The 15796-nt window shown below is 44.9% G+C and overlaps 1 protein-coding gene across 4 annotated transcripts in view; it reads left to right on the forward strand.

Moving 5' to 3' along the window:
- The window catches only part of ITGA9 (integrin subunit alpha 9), a 366875-nt gene that overhangs the window by 301872 nt on the left and 49207 nt on the right, over positions 1–15796 (forward strand). For all 4 annotated transcript variants that reach the window (XM_032270221.1, XM_032270232.1, XM_032270240.1 and 1 more), the window contains one exon: positions 14362–14487. In XM_032270221.1, the coding sequence (XP_032126112.1) occupies positions 14362–14487 (126 nt within the window). The remainder of the gene's footprint in view (positions 1–14361; positions 14488–15796) is intronic.

Here is a 15796-nt window from a genome sequence, read left to right on the forward strand (position 1 = left end):
GTAAAATGCTGATGACAGTCCTCACCGCAAGAGGCTGTGGTGGGGATTTTTTAATCGTGTTCATTCTTTCAACAAATACTTTGCACCCAGCATATGCTAAGCACCGACTGCAGAGAGGGAAACAGACAAGAAGTAATTTCCAGCCCTCATGTAGCTTACATTCTGGTGGGGAACGACACGTAATAAGTAAAGCATATAGTTTATTACATGATGGTAAATGAGACGGAGAAAAATGTTAAAAGCAAGAGGATAGGGATTGGGAAAGGCTGCAATTTTAAATGGAGGGGTCAGGGACAATATCACGGAGACTTTTATTCAGAAGTGGCAGGGACCAAAGCTATCTTACAGGAGTTTGCAATGAGATCTTCTTTGCCCATGAAGTCCTTGCCAAGTCTGTCTTGGTCTTTCCTGAGAATTCTCTCCCCCTTGATTTTAGCCCTAATTAATTTCTGACCTTTGAAATGCCAGCCCCCGTACTGCCCTTATATGGGGTTCAGACTGGACATCCAGAAGTCTCTGTGTGTGTTCTCATTAGCCTTCACTCTGGGGGAGTTTTCTGCCGCAATGTGAATCACTTATTTTGCTGGCAGCCACAGTTGACAGTGGCACTCATTTTTAAAGCCTGCACATTTCATATCAGAAAAGTCCTGGATTTTATGACTTAGCTATGCTTGGAGGATAATTGCAACAAGAAGTCTCCCCTGCAGCCTGCTTATTGGAGCTGAGACTTGTGTAAGAGCCAGGCCTGGCACTTTAAACAGCCCAGCAAGTAACCTAAACCAAAACTGGATGACGCACATTTCTCTCTCTGCTGCTCTTCCCCATCATGAACACATGCTGCTTTTTTCCCCTCCTTCACCCTCAGTTTTTCTGTAGAAATTCAAGGGCTGACTGTACCAAGCTAGCTCTCTGGGTGAGAGGTTTCTTCTAACAAGGATTAGAAACCTCTCTCCTGTAGAAGGAGGTGGATTTGGGGGATTATATGATCCAACCCTCTACCTTTGGACAGAATACAATCGAGATGTCTCCCCAGTACAACAGAACCGCATTTCCAGCAAGTTCTGTTTGTTAAGCCATGCTGGTATTCCTCAAATTCCTTGTTCTGACTGTCCACAGTTCTCCGTGCTCCATCACCTTTTCTTAGCTAAAATGAAGAACAATTGCCTCCTTCCCTCTTGTAGAGAAGTTGAGCCATTACCTTGACTTCCCCCTTCTCTTCCAAAAAAGATTGCAAGTCCTTTAATGATCTTTCCCATCCTAGGGTGTCCTCCCCATTCTCACCATATTCTCCAAATAAAAATTCAAAACTGAGCAAGACCTGTGCCTTTCCATCCAACCCCTCCTCATCACAAACCATTATTACTCAGGCAGTAAAGACCTGGTTTACCATCTGAGCACTTGAGTCCTAGCAATTTCTCTCACCAGCTTCTAGTCCTAATAATTTCTGTGTGTTAATGCTCAGAAACACTCCTGAAACTCTCAGTGAAAACATCACGGAAATCCTAATGGCCAAAACCTCGCATGACGTCCAACCCTTCTTTCCAGGCCATTTTCTCCAATAGCCCCTCGCCCCTGACCTTGTCTTCCAGCCTCTGTGGACCATGAAGGCTGCTAAAGGGTCTCACTGTGCACTTCTCTGGGCCCCCAGCCCTTGCCAATGGCTTCTCCCTCCCTTCTGGCTGTGGAGAGCTCACTCATTCTTCAAGACCCAGTTCATATGTCCTCTCTGTCAAGCCCTCCCAGATGCCTTTGCAGATGGCCTGCCTCAGGCCCTTTGCACCTGCCTCTACGGAGAACACTGTTGCCTCCAATCTTTGCATAGGTGGCTCCTTCTCATTATGCAGGTGTGAGCCCAGAGTTCACCTTCTCAATGAGTCTTCCCTGAACACTTTACTTAAAGTTGCAAAACCCCATTACTCTCTGTCCCATTTGTATGTTGTTTTGTTCATAGCACTCATCACTATGTGAAATTACTCTTTCATTGTCAGTTTTCTTCCAGGAGATTAAAAACGCCATGAGAATAAAGGGCAAGGTCCTTATTTTCTGTGTGTCCCCAACATTTGGTGCCCAGACCATAGTGCGTGCTCAGATAAATGAAAGAAATGGCTGCTGCTTCCACTCTGTTAGTGGCATCCTCAGACACACAGTTGCGCCTCGCATCTGCTGGGGTCTGGCTCCAGGACATCCTTCCATCTCTACTTGAGATCCCCCAGTAGAAATATATTGACAAATTCCTTTGACGCGTGCAGAGGTTGCCTCAATTTCAATGTGAGAATAAGAAGGTGAAATTTTGAAATAAGAGATTGAATCACTTGTCAGAAACGAAGGCTTCTCAGAGTAAAATTAAACTCTACGAACTTGGGTCAGTAATGTGAACACACATTTCCTCCCCCTTGAGCTTCTCCCTCACACACAGACACTGCTGATCTCAGTAATGGCCCCAAAGTTTCTTTTCTTTTTATTTTGCATTTTCTTCTTTCTGCACATGTATGAATGCAAGCTGAATAGTCAAGTTCCTGAAATGGGTCAGGATTAGGTTTTCCTTAAATATTTTTCTCAACAGAAGCCAAACACTTGAAAGAAGGGAGATGGCTGATTGAATTCTGGAACAAGAGTTCTGTTCCTAGGCTCTTGGTTAATTTGAGCTTGGCTAGAGGGAAACACTGTGTGTTTCTGTGCACAAGTTACACTCAACACACACCCCCTAGATGGGGGGTAAGCTTCAGCTCGGGCTGTCCGTGCATCGTGTGGTTCAGAGGCTGCCCTTTAACCTGTGTGGCCAGAGAGAATAAATCAAGCCAGCAGTGCTGTCTCCCTGCCGACTGAAGGCGCCCGGCCTTATCAGGGAGCCCAAATGTCTTGTGCTCGCAGCTGCTGTGACATCTGGAAGCATTAACGCTTCATTGCCAGCCTGTGGGCCGGTTGAATGCCGATGTGTAGGTGCCTGGTGTTTTCTGGTCTGCTACATGAATAGGCGTTAAAAGTTGGTGATGAGGAGTTTGCTTGCATTCATTCCTTAAAAGCAACATGACACAGAGCCCTGCCATGGCGGGGGTGATGGGTTGTTACCAAAGTCGGTAACAGGAAGTCTCACTGAGGATAAACAGAGCTTATCCGCCATTGCCGAGAAACACATGGTTCTCATTTAACCTGCCAAGGACTAATTGTGTATGCTTCCGAAGCACAAAAACAGGAAAACACTTTTCTGACACACACCCCAAGTTTCTTCAGACCAAAAGGAACGCCTGAACATTGTTAGATGCTGAGAAGTAATGATCTCCCCAGCTGTCACCGAGCCAACCTCACTTACTTCTCTTTAATCTAAATTTATGACCTAAAGCATATTTCAGGCCTCCCATGAAGTCCTTGAAACTTGAGACTTAATGAATGACACCGAGGTTTCACTTTTCACTGCTCTGGTGTGTGTACTCTCAGAAAAGTAGTGGAAGAGGTTAGACAGATGGTGATGCAGGAATCATGGCATCCAGAAAATGAGCGTTATTTGCCGTTTGATAAAAGGGAGGTAATAAAGCAATATATGTAGGAGATGCAGAGGCAACGCAGTAAATCAGTAGGTGTGCTGCTCTAGCCTTTAACAGAAGATGGGTCTGAGCTTCATTCTTTACATTAAGATGGGTCCAAGAGTTACAACTGGCATTTAAACAAGTAGATACAATTCCAAGGACCACATTGTGTCTCATATGGGGGCTACTGACTCACTTATTACCCAAATCAACAGACCATTCTGCTTCCAAAATATTATCTGTGGAAGGAAAATATTTTTGGTATGCATGTCAAGTGCTCAGATAACATATTTATGTATCGCTTTTTCACCAAAGAGAATCTGTCCGCATCTGGAAATTCTTTTGTGTCACTGCCTCTCTGAGACTATTTCCCATCTGTATCGCTTTAACTCCAATAAAAGGCCATCCCCATGCCTGGGAAATGAGCTTCGTCTGGGGAACATGTCTTTCTCTGATTACACGTAAATTAATTAAAGGCCACCCCATTTTACAGGGCAGCCTGGTGGTGGTGGCCTGCACTCTTGACTTTCCAGCATGTTGGCCTGTCACACGGAAAGGAAGAGGGGGAAGGGAGGATGCAGGGGCATTGTTTCAGCCAAACCCTAAAGCAGATGGAAATGAAGTCCACTGAATGTGATCATGAGAAGGGAAATCGTTCATGAAATAATGGCAGCCTCGTAGAGAAGTCAGAATTGTGCAACGGAGTGTACTCTCCCCTTGCTCTGAAACATTGGTCTGGAGGCTTCGCCCCTTTATTTTCTGCTTCAGTTTTGGTCTCAGTAACACCCTGACCTTTTCAGACCCCTTACCACTTTTCACAGGGATGACTGCCTTAAAGACATGGGGAAAGGGTTAGAAACACATGTATTTTACTTAGAAGACAGTTTTCAGTTAGAAAGAGAGAAGACATCTAGCGTTACAGTTACTATCTTTTCCTTTCTGTGATTAAATGATACTGGTCGTTCTTTAATGTCTTGCTCCTCCTGCTCCATCCCCAGCTCTGCAGGTTTGGTGTGGGCTGTCACGTGATTTTGTTTACCCGTTTCAGTTTAAAGACAGAACACTGAAGCTAGCAGGGGCTGTCCAAAGCTAGAGCTTCATATTAGCCTAGCTCATATTGTTGTCATCATCAGACAGTTTTTCTATTTTGGATTTTTTTCTGTTTGTATAAACACCTTAGAACCACTAGCTACACTGAGGGGTAGATATCAGAAAATCCAAACTTGCTGCACTTAGGAACATGGGGTCTCTTTTCACAAAGCAAAAGAATCCGTCACTCTTCAGAAGGATCTACCAAAGGATGTCATTGAAAACTCCTCATTGCCTTCAAATGGGGTGATGCACACACATGAGTAACATGAAGTTAGCCATGTTCATATTTAGGAGAATCTAAGATCATTATCACTGTTTCTCTGGCCTTATGTTAAATAGTGTCATTGCAATTGAAAAATGAGAACAAATGAACAGAGCCTGTGAGCATCCATCCTTTGTAGGTTGTCCTGAGTCAGCGTTATTACAGGTTCTTTAAATGAATGATGATACCTAAAAGTATTTGTCTTGGGATTCATTAATATTATCTTTTAGTCTTTGGTCAATATGAAGAAACAGTAGTAAATCATAGCAACATGATTTAACATGAGATATAATTTGAAGGATTCCTTAAGGCTGTAAAGTAACCATGAATCATGGTTTGCATTTTTCTGGATGAATATTATTTGTCTTTCTAGAATTAGACACCTTAGGCCAGCCTAATCCACCAGCTGGTATCATTTCTCGGTTGTTGTATGAGTCCTAGCTTTATTTCAAACCCCGCGGTCCTAGAATTAATGTCAGCACAGCCGTTGTGATACGCGTCCAGCCTCCTGTGCCGGAATAGGGGCTTACTGTCTTTTGGTGCCATGGTTCTTGGAGTAAGCAATGGGTGATTGAATTAGCAAAGTAGGCATTCAAAACATTCTCTGGGTTTTCTTTCTTTTTTGTTTTTTTAATAAAGATGGGGTTTCACCATGATGGCCAGGCTGGTCTTGAACTCCTGACCTCAGGTGATCCACCCACCTTGGCCTCCCAAAGTGCTGGGATTACAGGCATGAGCCACCGCGCCAGGCCCATTCTCTGGGTTTTCAAGCTCAAGGAGCCTGTGACTTCAGAGAAGCAGGCGATAAGTCAGGGGGCGGGTCATGTTTACCCCGGTGCCATCAGCTGCGATTGGTGTAATGTGATACGGAAAAGTGGCCCAGGGATGTAACAGAAAACATGAAGTCAATGATTAACACGGAAACGTGAGTTAACAGGAAACACGTGTTATTCAAACATGTCCAAGCCAATCAACAAACATAGCTTTTACATCATAGCTTTGAGGGTTTTTTTTACCCAAAAACCACACTGGGGATGACTCCAGCTGTGACTCATGGGGAGCACTATTGTCGTTGGGTTTGTGCCTCTGCTAATTTAATCTTCCATTTCCCTTTTATTGGTGATGCATGCACTCAAGGGGCATCAAGCCAGGTACACTTTGATGACCCTCCCTGTCCTTGGAGCCCCAGCCAGCTGATGGGGTGGGTACTGGTAGAATGGTGAGCTGGTCGAAGCATCTGTGCTTCTGCCTGTTAAAAATATACTAACAGACAGGGTGACATGGCTCACACCACTCATCCCAACACTTTGGGAGGCCAAGGCAAGCCGATCATCTGAGGTTAGGAGTTTGAGATCAGCCTGACCAACATGGAGAAACCCCGTCTCTATGAAAAATACAAAATTAGCCGGGCACAGTGGCGCACGCTTGTCATACCAGCTACTCGGGAGGCTGAGGCAGGAAAATCGCTTGAACCCAGGAGGTGGAGGTTTCAGTGAGCCGAGATTATGCCATTGCACTCCAGCCTGGGCAACAAGAGTAAAACTCTGTCTCAAAAACAAAATAAACAAAAAAATTAATGATATCACATATTGAATGAAACTGCAAATTGTTTCTTTAACTTTGAGAGATATTAGTCCACATGATCTAAGTCATACATTCTCATACGTTCTCCTGCTTCAAAGCTTTCCCTGGCTCCTATAACCCTCTGGGTAACTACCCCCACCCAAGCCACGTATAAGACTTGCCACGCGCGCTGCTCCGTGGCCAGGCCCATCTCTCTGCCTCAGTCTGGCCACCACTACCCAGCATTCCTCCAGGCTTCGCCTGTGTTGAACTCCTCGGCCCTCTAGACTCAAGTCTCCAGTTTGCCCCTCCATACTTTGCACATGCTGTTCTCTTCCTGGAATCCCTTTCACCTCCTCCCTTTACTCTTGAGACTTTTTCTTATCCTTTGAGATCCACCTGCAGTGGCACCTCCTCTGAGTCAGATCGTGAGAGAGGCTGACTTCCTGGTGGAGGGAGAAATTTGTAGGTAAGATTTGTAGTCTCCTTAGGAGCTGTGCTCTGAGGGGCTGCACACAGATGAACAGAGAGGCGGTGGTCAGGGCATGTTTGGCTCCAGTATGTGGAATCGCGACTCTGCAGCCTGGTGCAGGGAAGATAGAGTGGGACCGAGAGCATCCTGGCGGGGACTTGGGAGATGTGTTTCTCATGCATGACAGGTTACCTAACCTCTCGGGGCCTCAGTTTTCTCATCTGTAAAAAGGGGTGGAAATTAAGGAGACCAGAAGCTAGAGCTGACTTGTCACATCCCTGGTAAATGTCTCTGTGTTGCTGTTCTAGCTGGCTCACTCTAAAAAATGGCCCAGTGTAGACAATACATTATACGGTCTACTGATAGTAGTACTCTCCACACATGGGTGCCGTAAGGATTCAGCATATGCCATTCTCTTAGAACAGCACCTAATGTTAGTATTATTTCCATTGATATCTGAACTCAGTATAGAGACGGGACGATAAGCAATTTCCCAGGGTGATATGCTTGGATCATGACACTTAGAAAAAACACCAGAGGACTTTTCTGCCTCTTCAGTGTTCGGACCCAGGCACAGGGACTCTTTGGCTGCTCTGTTCTGGGGCCCCGTGGGAGGGAACCTGTGTCCTCTCTCTTGCTCTAGGTCAACAGACAGCTTGTAGAGGCGCCTGACTGAGTTCCGTCTCCTGAGCCTACAACATGGAAATGCCCTGTTTCCCCCCAGCCCTTTATCAGACCACCTCAGCCTGCAGAATAAAAGCCCTGGGCTTCCCTTCTCCGTCTGGGATCAGATGAAGCTAAGGGTCTGTTCTCAGTGTCTCACCTGTGGAATCAGCCCCAACCCACACTTCCAACCCAGTACTTCATGAAGTGACATCTTGCCAGATCCCCTAAAGTGAACAGTGGACACTTCCTCTTCTCACAGGCCTGGCACCGTGGTGACTTCTGACCATGATGGCTCCCTTGATCGAGCCTGACCCAGACTCTGCCACCAGGTGATGTTCACTCTGCAGCCAGGGCTCCTGAGAGCTTCCCCAGTCACCACCATCTCATGGCTTCAGTTTACACAGTGTCCTCTTCGGGGTCAGGGGGAGGACAGATACCAACAGAAAACCCTCAGTACCTGCCTTGGTAGAATGCAGCCATGTCACTGGGTCCTGCATCCTCCTGTCCTTGTTTGGGTGCCTGGTGAAGCCCTTTTGTTCAAATAGCCATGGACCTCTGCCAGCTCCCAGAGGCCCTGGGAGCTAAACAGCCATGTCATGAGACGCATTTGGACTCTGATAGCCTGGGGAATAAATGAGGAGTGGGTGGGCAGAGAAGAGCAAGGGGGTGATGGCTGCAGAGTCCTTAGCTAGCCAAGAAATGACACTGTTGGTCATTGGCTGGGATGCTTGGGTTGTCTGCAACACACAAAAAAAGCACCATGTTCCCTGGGCTTTGAGCAAAGAGGGTGGTTAAAACCGAGTTGTGGGGGATGGACAGTAATTGCTCATCTGTGTGATAGGCTAAGATAGCCCCCTGCTGTAATGAAAATGCACGGATAGTTCATGAAGTGAGGAATTAGCAATTGGGGACAACCTGAGTGACTCCCTATACCAACATCCTCATATGTAGATGAGGAAACTGAGGCCCTGGAGACCTAAACTGACACTGCCGTTAGCAGGCAGCGCTTGGGCTGAAGCCAAGACGACTGAGTAATCATCAAGGGCGTCTGTACCACAGAACCGCTTCACTGGGGCCAGACGTGACCTTGGACAAGTTGCTAAACTTGGGGACCTCTGTTTCCTTATCTGTCAGCTGAGGCCACAAGGACTGCATGATCTCGCAGCTGCCTTCCAGAAACAACATTCCAGAATGCTCTGTTCCCCGTTCCAGCCCAAGAGACTATACAGAATAGGCCCCCTCTCAGTCCCCAGGCACTTTTATCTCCCATGGTCTAGGCAGGGGGCATTTTTTTGGCCACAGTGGCAGAAATGGGTCATGCCAGAAAATGCTGCGATCCCCAGGCTATTGGTTTCTTCTGACCACAAGAAGAGGAAAGGAAGCTTCCTTCCACCTCACTCCTGCCCCAGCCTCATCCTCAGCTTCCACCTAAGAGACAGTGCCGGTGACGAGCAGATGTCTGGAGCTGTGTGACGTCTGTCCCAGCCCAGCTCTGTGGCCCTGCTACCTGGGGGACCTCTGATCGTCATGGGGCCTCCTGTTGCCTCTCAGTTTCTCCATCTGTAAAGTGGGGACAGTAGGCCAGGTGCAGTGGCTCACAGCTGTAATCCCAACACTTTGGGAGGCTGAGGCAGGTGGATCATTTGAGGTCAGGAGTTTGTGACCAGCCTGAACAATATGGTGAAACCCCATCTCTACTAAAAATTAAAAAAAAAAAAAAGCCGGGTGTGTTGACATGTGCTTGCAGTCCCAGCAACTTGGGAGGCTGAGACAGGAAAATGACTTGAACCCAGGAGTCAGAGGTTGCGGTGAGCTGAGATCGCACCACTGCACTACAGCCTGGGCAACAGAGTGAGAATTTGTCTCAAAAAAAGAGAAAAGGGGGGGGTCAATAATAGCACCTGGCTCAGGGGACTGCTGTGAGCACTGAACATTAATGTGTGGAAAGGGCCGCGCAAGGCCTGGGTGCCGTTGCTGTGGCTGTCGCATCACCGCCTGTTCAGTACCTGTAGAGGGACCCCCCCCTTGATGACCCTGGCTAGGTACTGAGCTCCTGAGTTTAGCTGAGGGCTGAGGGCATTAGCTGGTCTGAATCAGACTCGTGCAGCACCAGGCAACCTTCAATCTCCTTTTCAAAGGGGACCACCCTGAACCTTCCAGAAAAACATTGCTTTTCCCGATTGAAATGATTCCCACGTAACCACAGTCGGGAGCACAACTGGCCAAGATTTTCATTCACCACAGACTCAGTCCTCATTTCCCTTTTCCAGATCCCACCAGGGGCAGATTAGGTGTCACATTGCATCACATCACGCCGTCCCATTACCCTGTTCACAGGCCACCCCAGAAACTCCCCGCGGAAGATGGAAGCTAAGTTCTGAGCTGGGACTCTGCCTCGTGGGGTTGACACTGAGACTTAGGCTGTTTCTCGCCCGCTTGCCCTGCCTTTCCCAGCTCCCTGCCCCTCTCTGCTGGCGTCTGGTCTCATGGCCAGATGACAGCGCCAGCTCTTTGCACCTGAAGCACATTAGCGAGGCTGGCTGGGCTGGGGCTCTGGTCCCAAGCTTCCTCTCCCTGTCTAGAAACCTGAAGCACTGATGTGCAGAGCAAGGAGGAACTCTGCTCCCACGCCTGATTTTAATGAGGGACGGATGCATCCTGCAGGGTTCAGAGGTTCTGTTTCTCTAAACCCAGACCAAATGTGTTTGGGTGGCCCGGCCTTATAATCTCAGTGGAGGAATGTGCGTGCCACAGGCTGCAGAGAACAGTTGCCAGTGGTCTGTCAGCAGATGCCCACTCCAGAAGACAGGGGATGTGGAGGCCCACGGGCTTCTGAGTGAGAAAATGAGTGGATATTAAGAGTTTAACTACATGCGTTTGGATTCTCAAACGCCCCATAAACGTAAATGTTTTCCATCCACGATGTACTATATATGCCTAAATATAGGGCAAGCCCCAAATAGCATATCCCCCATTTCCCTAATTAGGTAAATTTAACCCTCTTTTCTTGCCAACTTAATAGGAATCAGAAGTATGGTTTGCCTTTGAGGTGAGGGGAGTGGGCAGTGGGCATTGACCAGCAAAGGACTGGTGGGAACTGTCTGGAGTGATGGACGTGTTCTGTATGTTCATGGGGGTGGGAGTTATGGGTGATATCATTCATCAAACTGCACCCCTGCCATGCATTTTAATGAAGGTAAATTTACCTCAATAAAAAAAGTTAAGAGAAATGAATGAAATATTCAACTGTCTACTTATAATATTTAACCTAATCGTGTGGTTGAATGCTTAAAATCTTAGAATGATATATTAATCTATCGTACTCTTTCATTCTTATGTTTCACAAAATAATTTTATCCAAACGTACATCTTCTGAGATTGATGATGTCATTTCTTTTTTTGTTTTGTTTTGTTTTGAGGCGGAGTCTCACTGTGTCACCCAGGCTGGAGCGCAGTCTCGGCTCACTGCAACTCCACCTCCTGGGTTCAAGTGATTCTCCTGCCTCGGCCTCCCAAGAAGCTGGGATCACAGGTACCACATCTGGCTAATTTTTGTATTTTTAGTAGAGATGGGGTTTCACCATATTGGCCAGGCTGGTCTCGAACTCCTGACCTCAGGTGATCTGCCCGTCTCAGCCTCCCAAAGTGCTAGGATTATAGGCATGAGCCACTGCGTCCCTCCGATGGATGTCATTTCTTATCCACATTTTTAGTCAGTAGTTTACCAGAACACATCATCTTCAATTTGTCTAATTTACTTGGAATGCAGAACTTCTTGAATCCGTGTTGGGTGCTGAAATTCGATGGCCACACACAAACGCCCGCTGGCCCCGCACTGGAGCAGTCGTTTTGCTCGTTTGTCTTGCAGGTGAATATTCATGTTGCTCACATCAGCAGCTTACAAATTACTTTCTAAAATGGGCTTTCAAATATTTATTGCAGCTTTCAGCAACTGCACCCAAGGAATAATCACCAAACCTTCATTAAAGCTCATTGCCGCCGCCTCATTATTTCCCTCTAGTGACCTCTAAAATCATCCAAACCCAATGTTGATTGAGATCATTTCAGGCTAGCTAGTGTGTTTGCCCCAAATGTTGTGTTTCAGATAAAGTAATTGAGGCTGGATGCAGTGGCTTATGCCTGTAATTCCAGTGCTTTGGAAGTCCAAGGTAGGCAGATTGCTTGAGCTCAGAAGTTTAAGACCAGCCTGGGTAACATAGCGAAACTCCATCTCTACAAAAAAAAAAAAAAAAAAGAAAAAAAGAAAAGAGAAGAAAGAAGAAGAAACCAGCAAAAAACAAAACAAAAAACTAGCTCCATGTGGTGGCGTGTGCCTGTAGTCCCAACTACTCAGGAGGCTGAGGAAGGAGGATCACCTGAGCCCAGGAGGTTGAAGCTGCCGTGAACTGTGATTGGACTACTCTACTCCAGCCTGGGAGACACAGACGCTGTCTCCAAACAAAACCAAAAGTAATTTCCAAATTATTAGAGACTTTTAAAGGACAGTAAGTCCCAAACTGTGAGAAACTTTTATAGGCAGCATCCTCTTTTCTAAGAGTTTAACTTGAGGAAATAAACCTTCACCTTATTTATTTTCAGACATATATAGTAAATCTGGAATGTATTCAGATCAAAGATGAAATAGAGATTAATTAGGCCAATTTTGGTGGTCTTGTTTTATAATTCATTAATAGATTAGCGTTATTAGCTTGTTTCTTTTTGTAGCAAAAACTGACAAAATCTCATTAAACTTAAGAGCTTCTACACAGCAAAGGAAACTATCAACAGAGTAAACAGACAGTCTACAGAATGGGAGAAAATACTTGCAAACTATGCAGCTGACAAAGGTTTAATATCCGGCATCTATAAGGAACTTAAATGTGCAAGAATAAAACAACTCCATTAAATGGAGGGCAAAGGATGTGAACAGACACTTTTCTAAAGAAGACATACATGCAGCCAACAAGCATGTGGGAAAAAAAAAAAAGCTCAGTATCACTGATCATTACAGAAATACAAATCAAAACCACAATGAGATACCATCTCATACCTGTCAGAATGGCTATTGTTAAAAAGTCAAAAATTAACAGATGGTGGAGAGGTTTTAGAGAAAAGAGAATGCTTTTATACCGTTGGTGAGAGTATGAATATGCTCAACCATTGCGGAAAGCAGTGTGGCAATTCCTGAAAGAGCTAAAAACAGAACTGCCATTTGACCCAGCATCCCATTGCTGGGTATCTACCCAAAGGAATATAAATCATCCTCCCGTAAAGACACATGCACAGGGACGTTCACTGCAGCACCGTTCACAACAGCAAAGACATGGACTCAACCTAAATGCCCATCAAAGAGCTTTGATAAAGAAAATGTGGTACAGATAGACCATGGAATACTATGCAGCCATGAAAAAGAATGAGATCATGCCCTTTGCAGGAACATGGGTGGAGCTGGAGGCCATTATCCTCAGGAAACTAACACAGAAACAGAAAACCAAATACTGCATTGTCTCGATAAGTGGAAGCTAAATGATGAGAACTCATGAACACAAAGAAGGGAACAACAGACACTGGGGCCTTCTTGAGACTGGAGGTTGGAAGGAGGGAGAGAAGTAGAAAAAAATAACTATTGGGTACTAGGCGTAGTACCTGGGTGATGAAATAATCTGTACCAAAAACCTCCATGACACCAGTTTACCTATATAACAAGCCTGCACATATACTCCCAAACATAAAAGATAAAAAAAAATTTTTTTTGTTCCCTGCCTTGAATAAAAAGTTGAAACATTCTGGAACAAATTCAAATACACTATATTTTACTCAAGGACCTTGTAGATAGGGTCATTCAATAGATGCATGTGGTTAGCCATGGATTGTAAGCACGATCCGAAATTATGAATTACTAATTATTAATTTTCTGGTTTGACCTCACATCCTGTCTAGTCTTCAGCTACAACCAGTGTGATATGATGATATATAAAGAAGACTTTGTTTCTTCAACAGTTCCTCCATTTAAACATCAAAAAGAGTGCTGTTCTTAAGCAAATCATCACCAAAGACTACACACCATTGTTTTGCTTCTAATGTCACTGTCACTCAGCACCATTACTATTACTCTCAGAAGCAAAATCAAATCACTTACCAAGAGCTTGGCGAGAATGCAGGTTCCTCTCTGGCTCAGGGCAGAGGCTAGTCAGTTATATTTTTGGTAGCAAAACTCTGGTTTTAGAGTTGGACCGAGAGCAGTTCTTCTTGCTGCCCATTCCCCTTCTCTAGGAGGACCTCTAAGGGGTTTTACAGCACCCTGGGGGCTTTCTGGAACGGCTGAAAACCTCCGGCAGCAGATCAGCCGTCAGGCTTAGTCCCAAGCTCCAGGTCTGCGTTCTTGACTACATGACTGTTGGCCAGTGACCCAAGTTGAGCCTCATTTTCCTCATTCAGACAAGAATTGCTCATAAGGGTGTTCTTAAATGTGCTTTGGAAACCGTGGAGTGTAAGGCTTATTTTACTCCTTAAGTCTTCCTGTTTCCTAGTCACATCTCACTTGCATGTGATGCGCCATCTCATCAATTATTGGGGAACTAAGATTCACATTTTTTACTATTTGGCCCTGTCGATGCGACAACTTCTGCCTTTCAGCTTTTCAGCCATTGTTCTCCACTTCAGAATGGACGAGGAGGAAAGGTGAATTGGGGTTCTACCACTCCTGCCTCTGCAGTAAGAGGCTCCAGCATCACGATTCATTCTTGGGACTGACCCGTCTGACAGCCTCTTTTCATTTTCAGGTGGGCCAAGAGAAGGGAAACTGCTCTTTCCAGAAAAATCCAACCCCCTGCATCATCCCTCAAGAACAAGAAAATATCTTCCACACAATATTTGCTTTTTTCACAAAGTCTGGAAGAAAAGTCTTGGTAAGGATTTGCTTAGTGGCTGGGGTAAAACGGGTGGTCCTCACTCAGAATAAAATGGGTGGTCCTCACTCAGAAGACACCACTTTTCTATTTGATATTTATTATTTCCTAAATCTGGTTTTAATCAATTGACTTATAAAGGCACAGACTGTGGTCAACTCCTAATTTTCAGTCTGAGGTTTCAATCACAATGTTAAATTTACATTCCAAATTCTATTACCTGGAAAAGGGAAAATCTTTGCAACCCACCAAGCACAAAGTAAAATGTTTCTTCAACTAGTGTGAGTCTAAACAAGAGTGATTATTCTTGTGCAAACATTTTGGGAAATTATTTAATAATGTATACTAAAAATATGTGTGTATCCATTCCAGTCTTGAGTATATCCCCAAGAAAAATGAGTACTTGTGCCCCCCTGAAAAGACATGAACAAGAATGCTCACAGAAATGTTAAAAATAGCTGAAAACTAAGAACAATGCAAATATTCATCAATAGGAGAATAGCTAAATAATTGTGGTATATCCATATACTGGAATATTATACAGTAATGAAAAATAATGAACTGCTACATGAGTGAATCTCACAGACATAATATTGAGTGAAAGAAGCTAGAGACAAAAGCCACATATTGTAATATTTCACTTATACAAAGTTCGGAAATAGCAAAAACTAATCATGATGATGGAGGTCAGGCAAGTGGTTACTTTCAGAGGAACATGGATGGGATAGAGCATGAGGGAATCTGCTTAAATGCTGGAAATGTCCTACATCTTAATCAGGGTGGTGTTCCTCCAGGTATAAACACATGTAAAAATTTATAAAGACAGGCTAGGCATGGTGGCTCATGCCTGTAATCCCAGCACTTCGGGAGGCTAGAAGTTCAAGACCAGCGTGGCCAACATGGTGAAACATCATCTGTACTAAAAATACAAAAATTAGCTGGGTATGGTGGCAGGTGCCTGTAATTCCAGCTACTCGGGTGGCTGAGGCAAGAGAATCGCCTGAACCAAGGAGGCAGAGTTTGCAGTGAGCCAAGATCATACCACTGCACTCCAACCTGGGCGACAGAGCTATATATATTTATATATATAATACATATATATTATATATATATTTTTTTATGGAGTCGTATATATATATATGTACACACACACACACATACGTAAAGGCATACACTTCAGATTTATTCTATGATATTTGTTATACCTCCATTTTTTCAAAAGTGACAGCATTGAAGATGGAATGACAATGCTTTTCCAAGGCCTCCTTTTTTTTTTTAATCTTTGGTTATATTTTCCTAGGCTGCTTAT

The sequence above is a fragment of the Sapajus apella genome, unplaced genomic scaffold (assembly GCF_009761245.1).
Source record: "Sapajus apella isolate SASKATOON/1434 unplaced genomic scaffold, GSC_monkey_1.0 scaffold4, whole genome shotgun sequence".
Classification (NCBI taxonomy): Eukaryota; Metazoa; Chordata; class Mammalia; order Primates; family Cebidae; genus Sapajus; species Sapajus apella.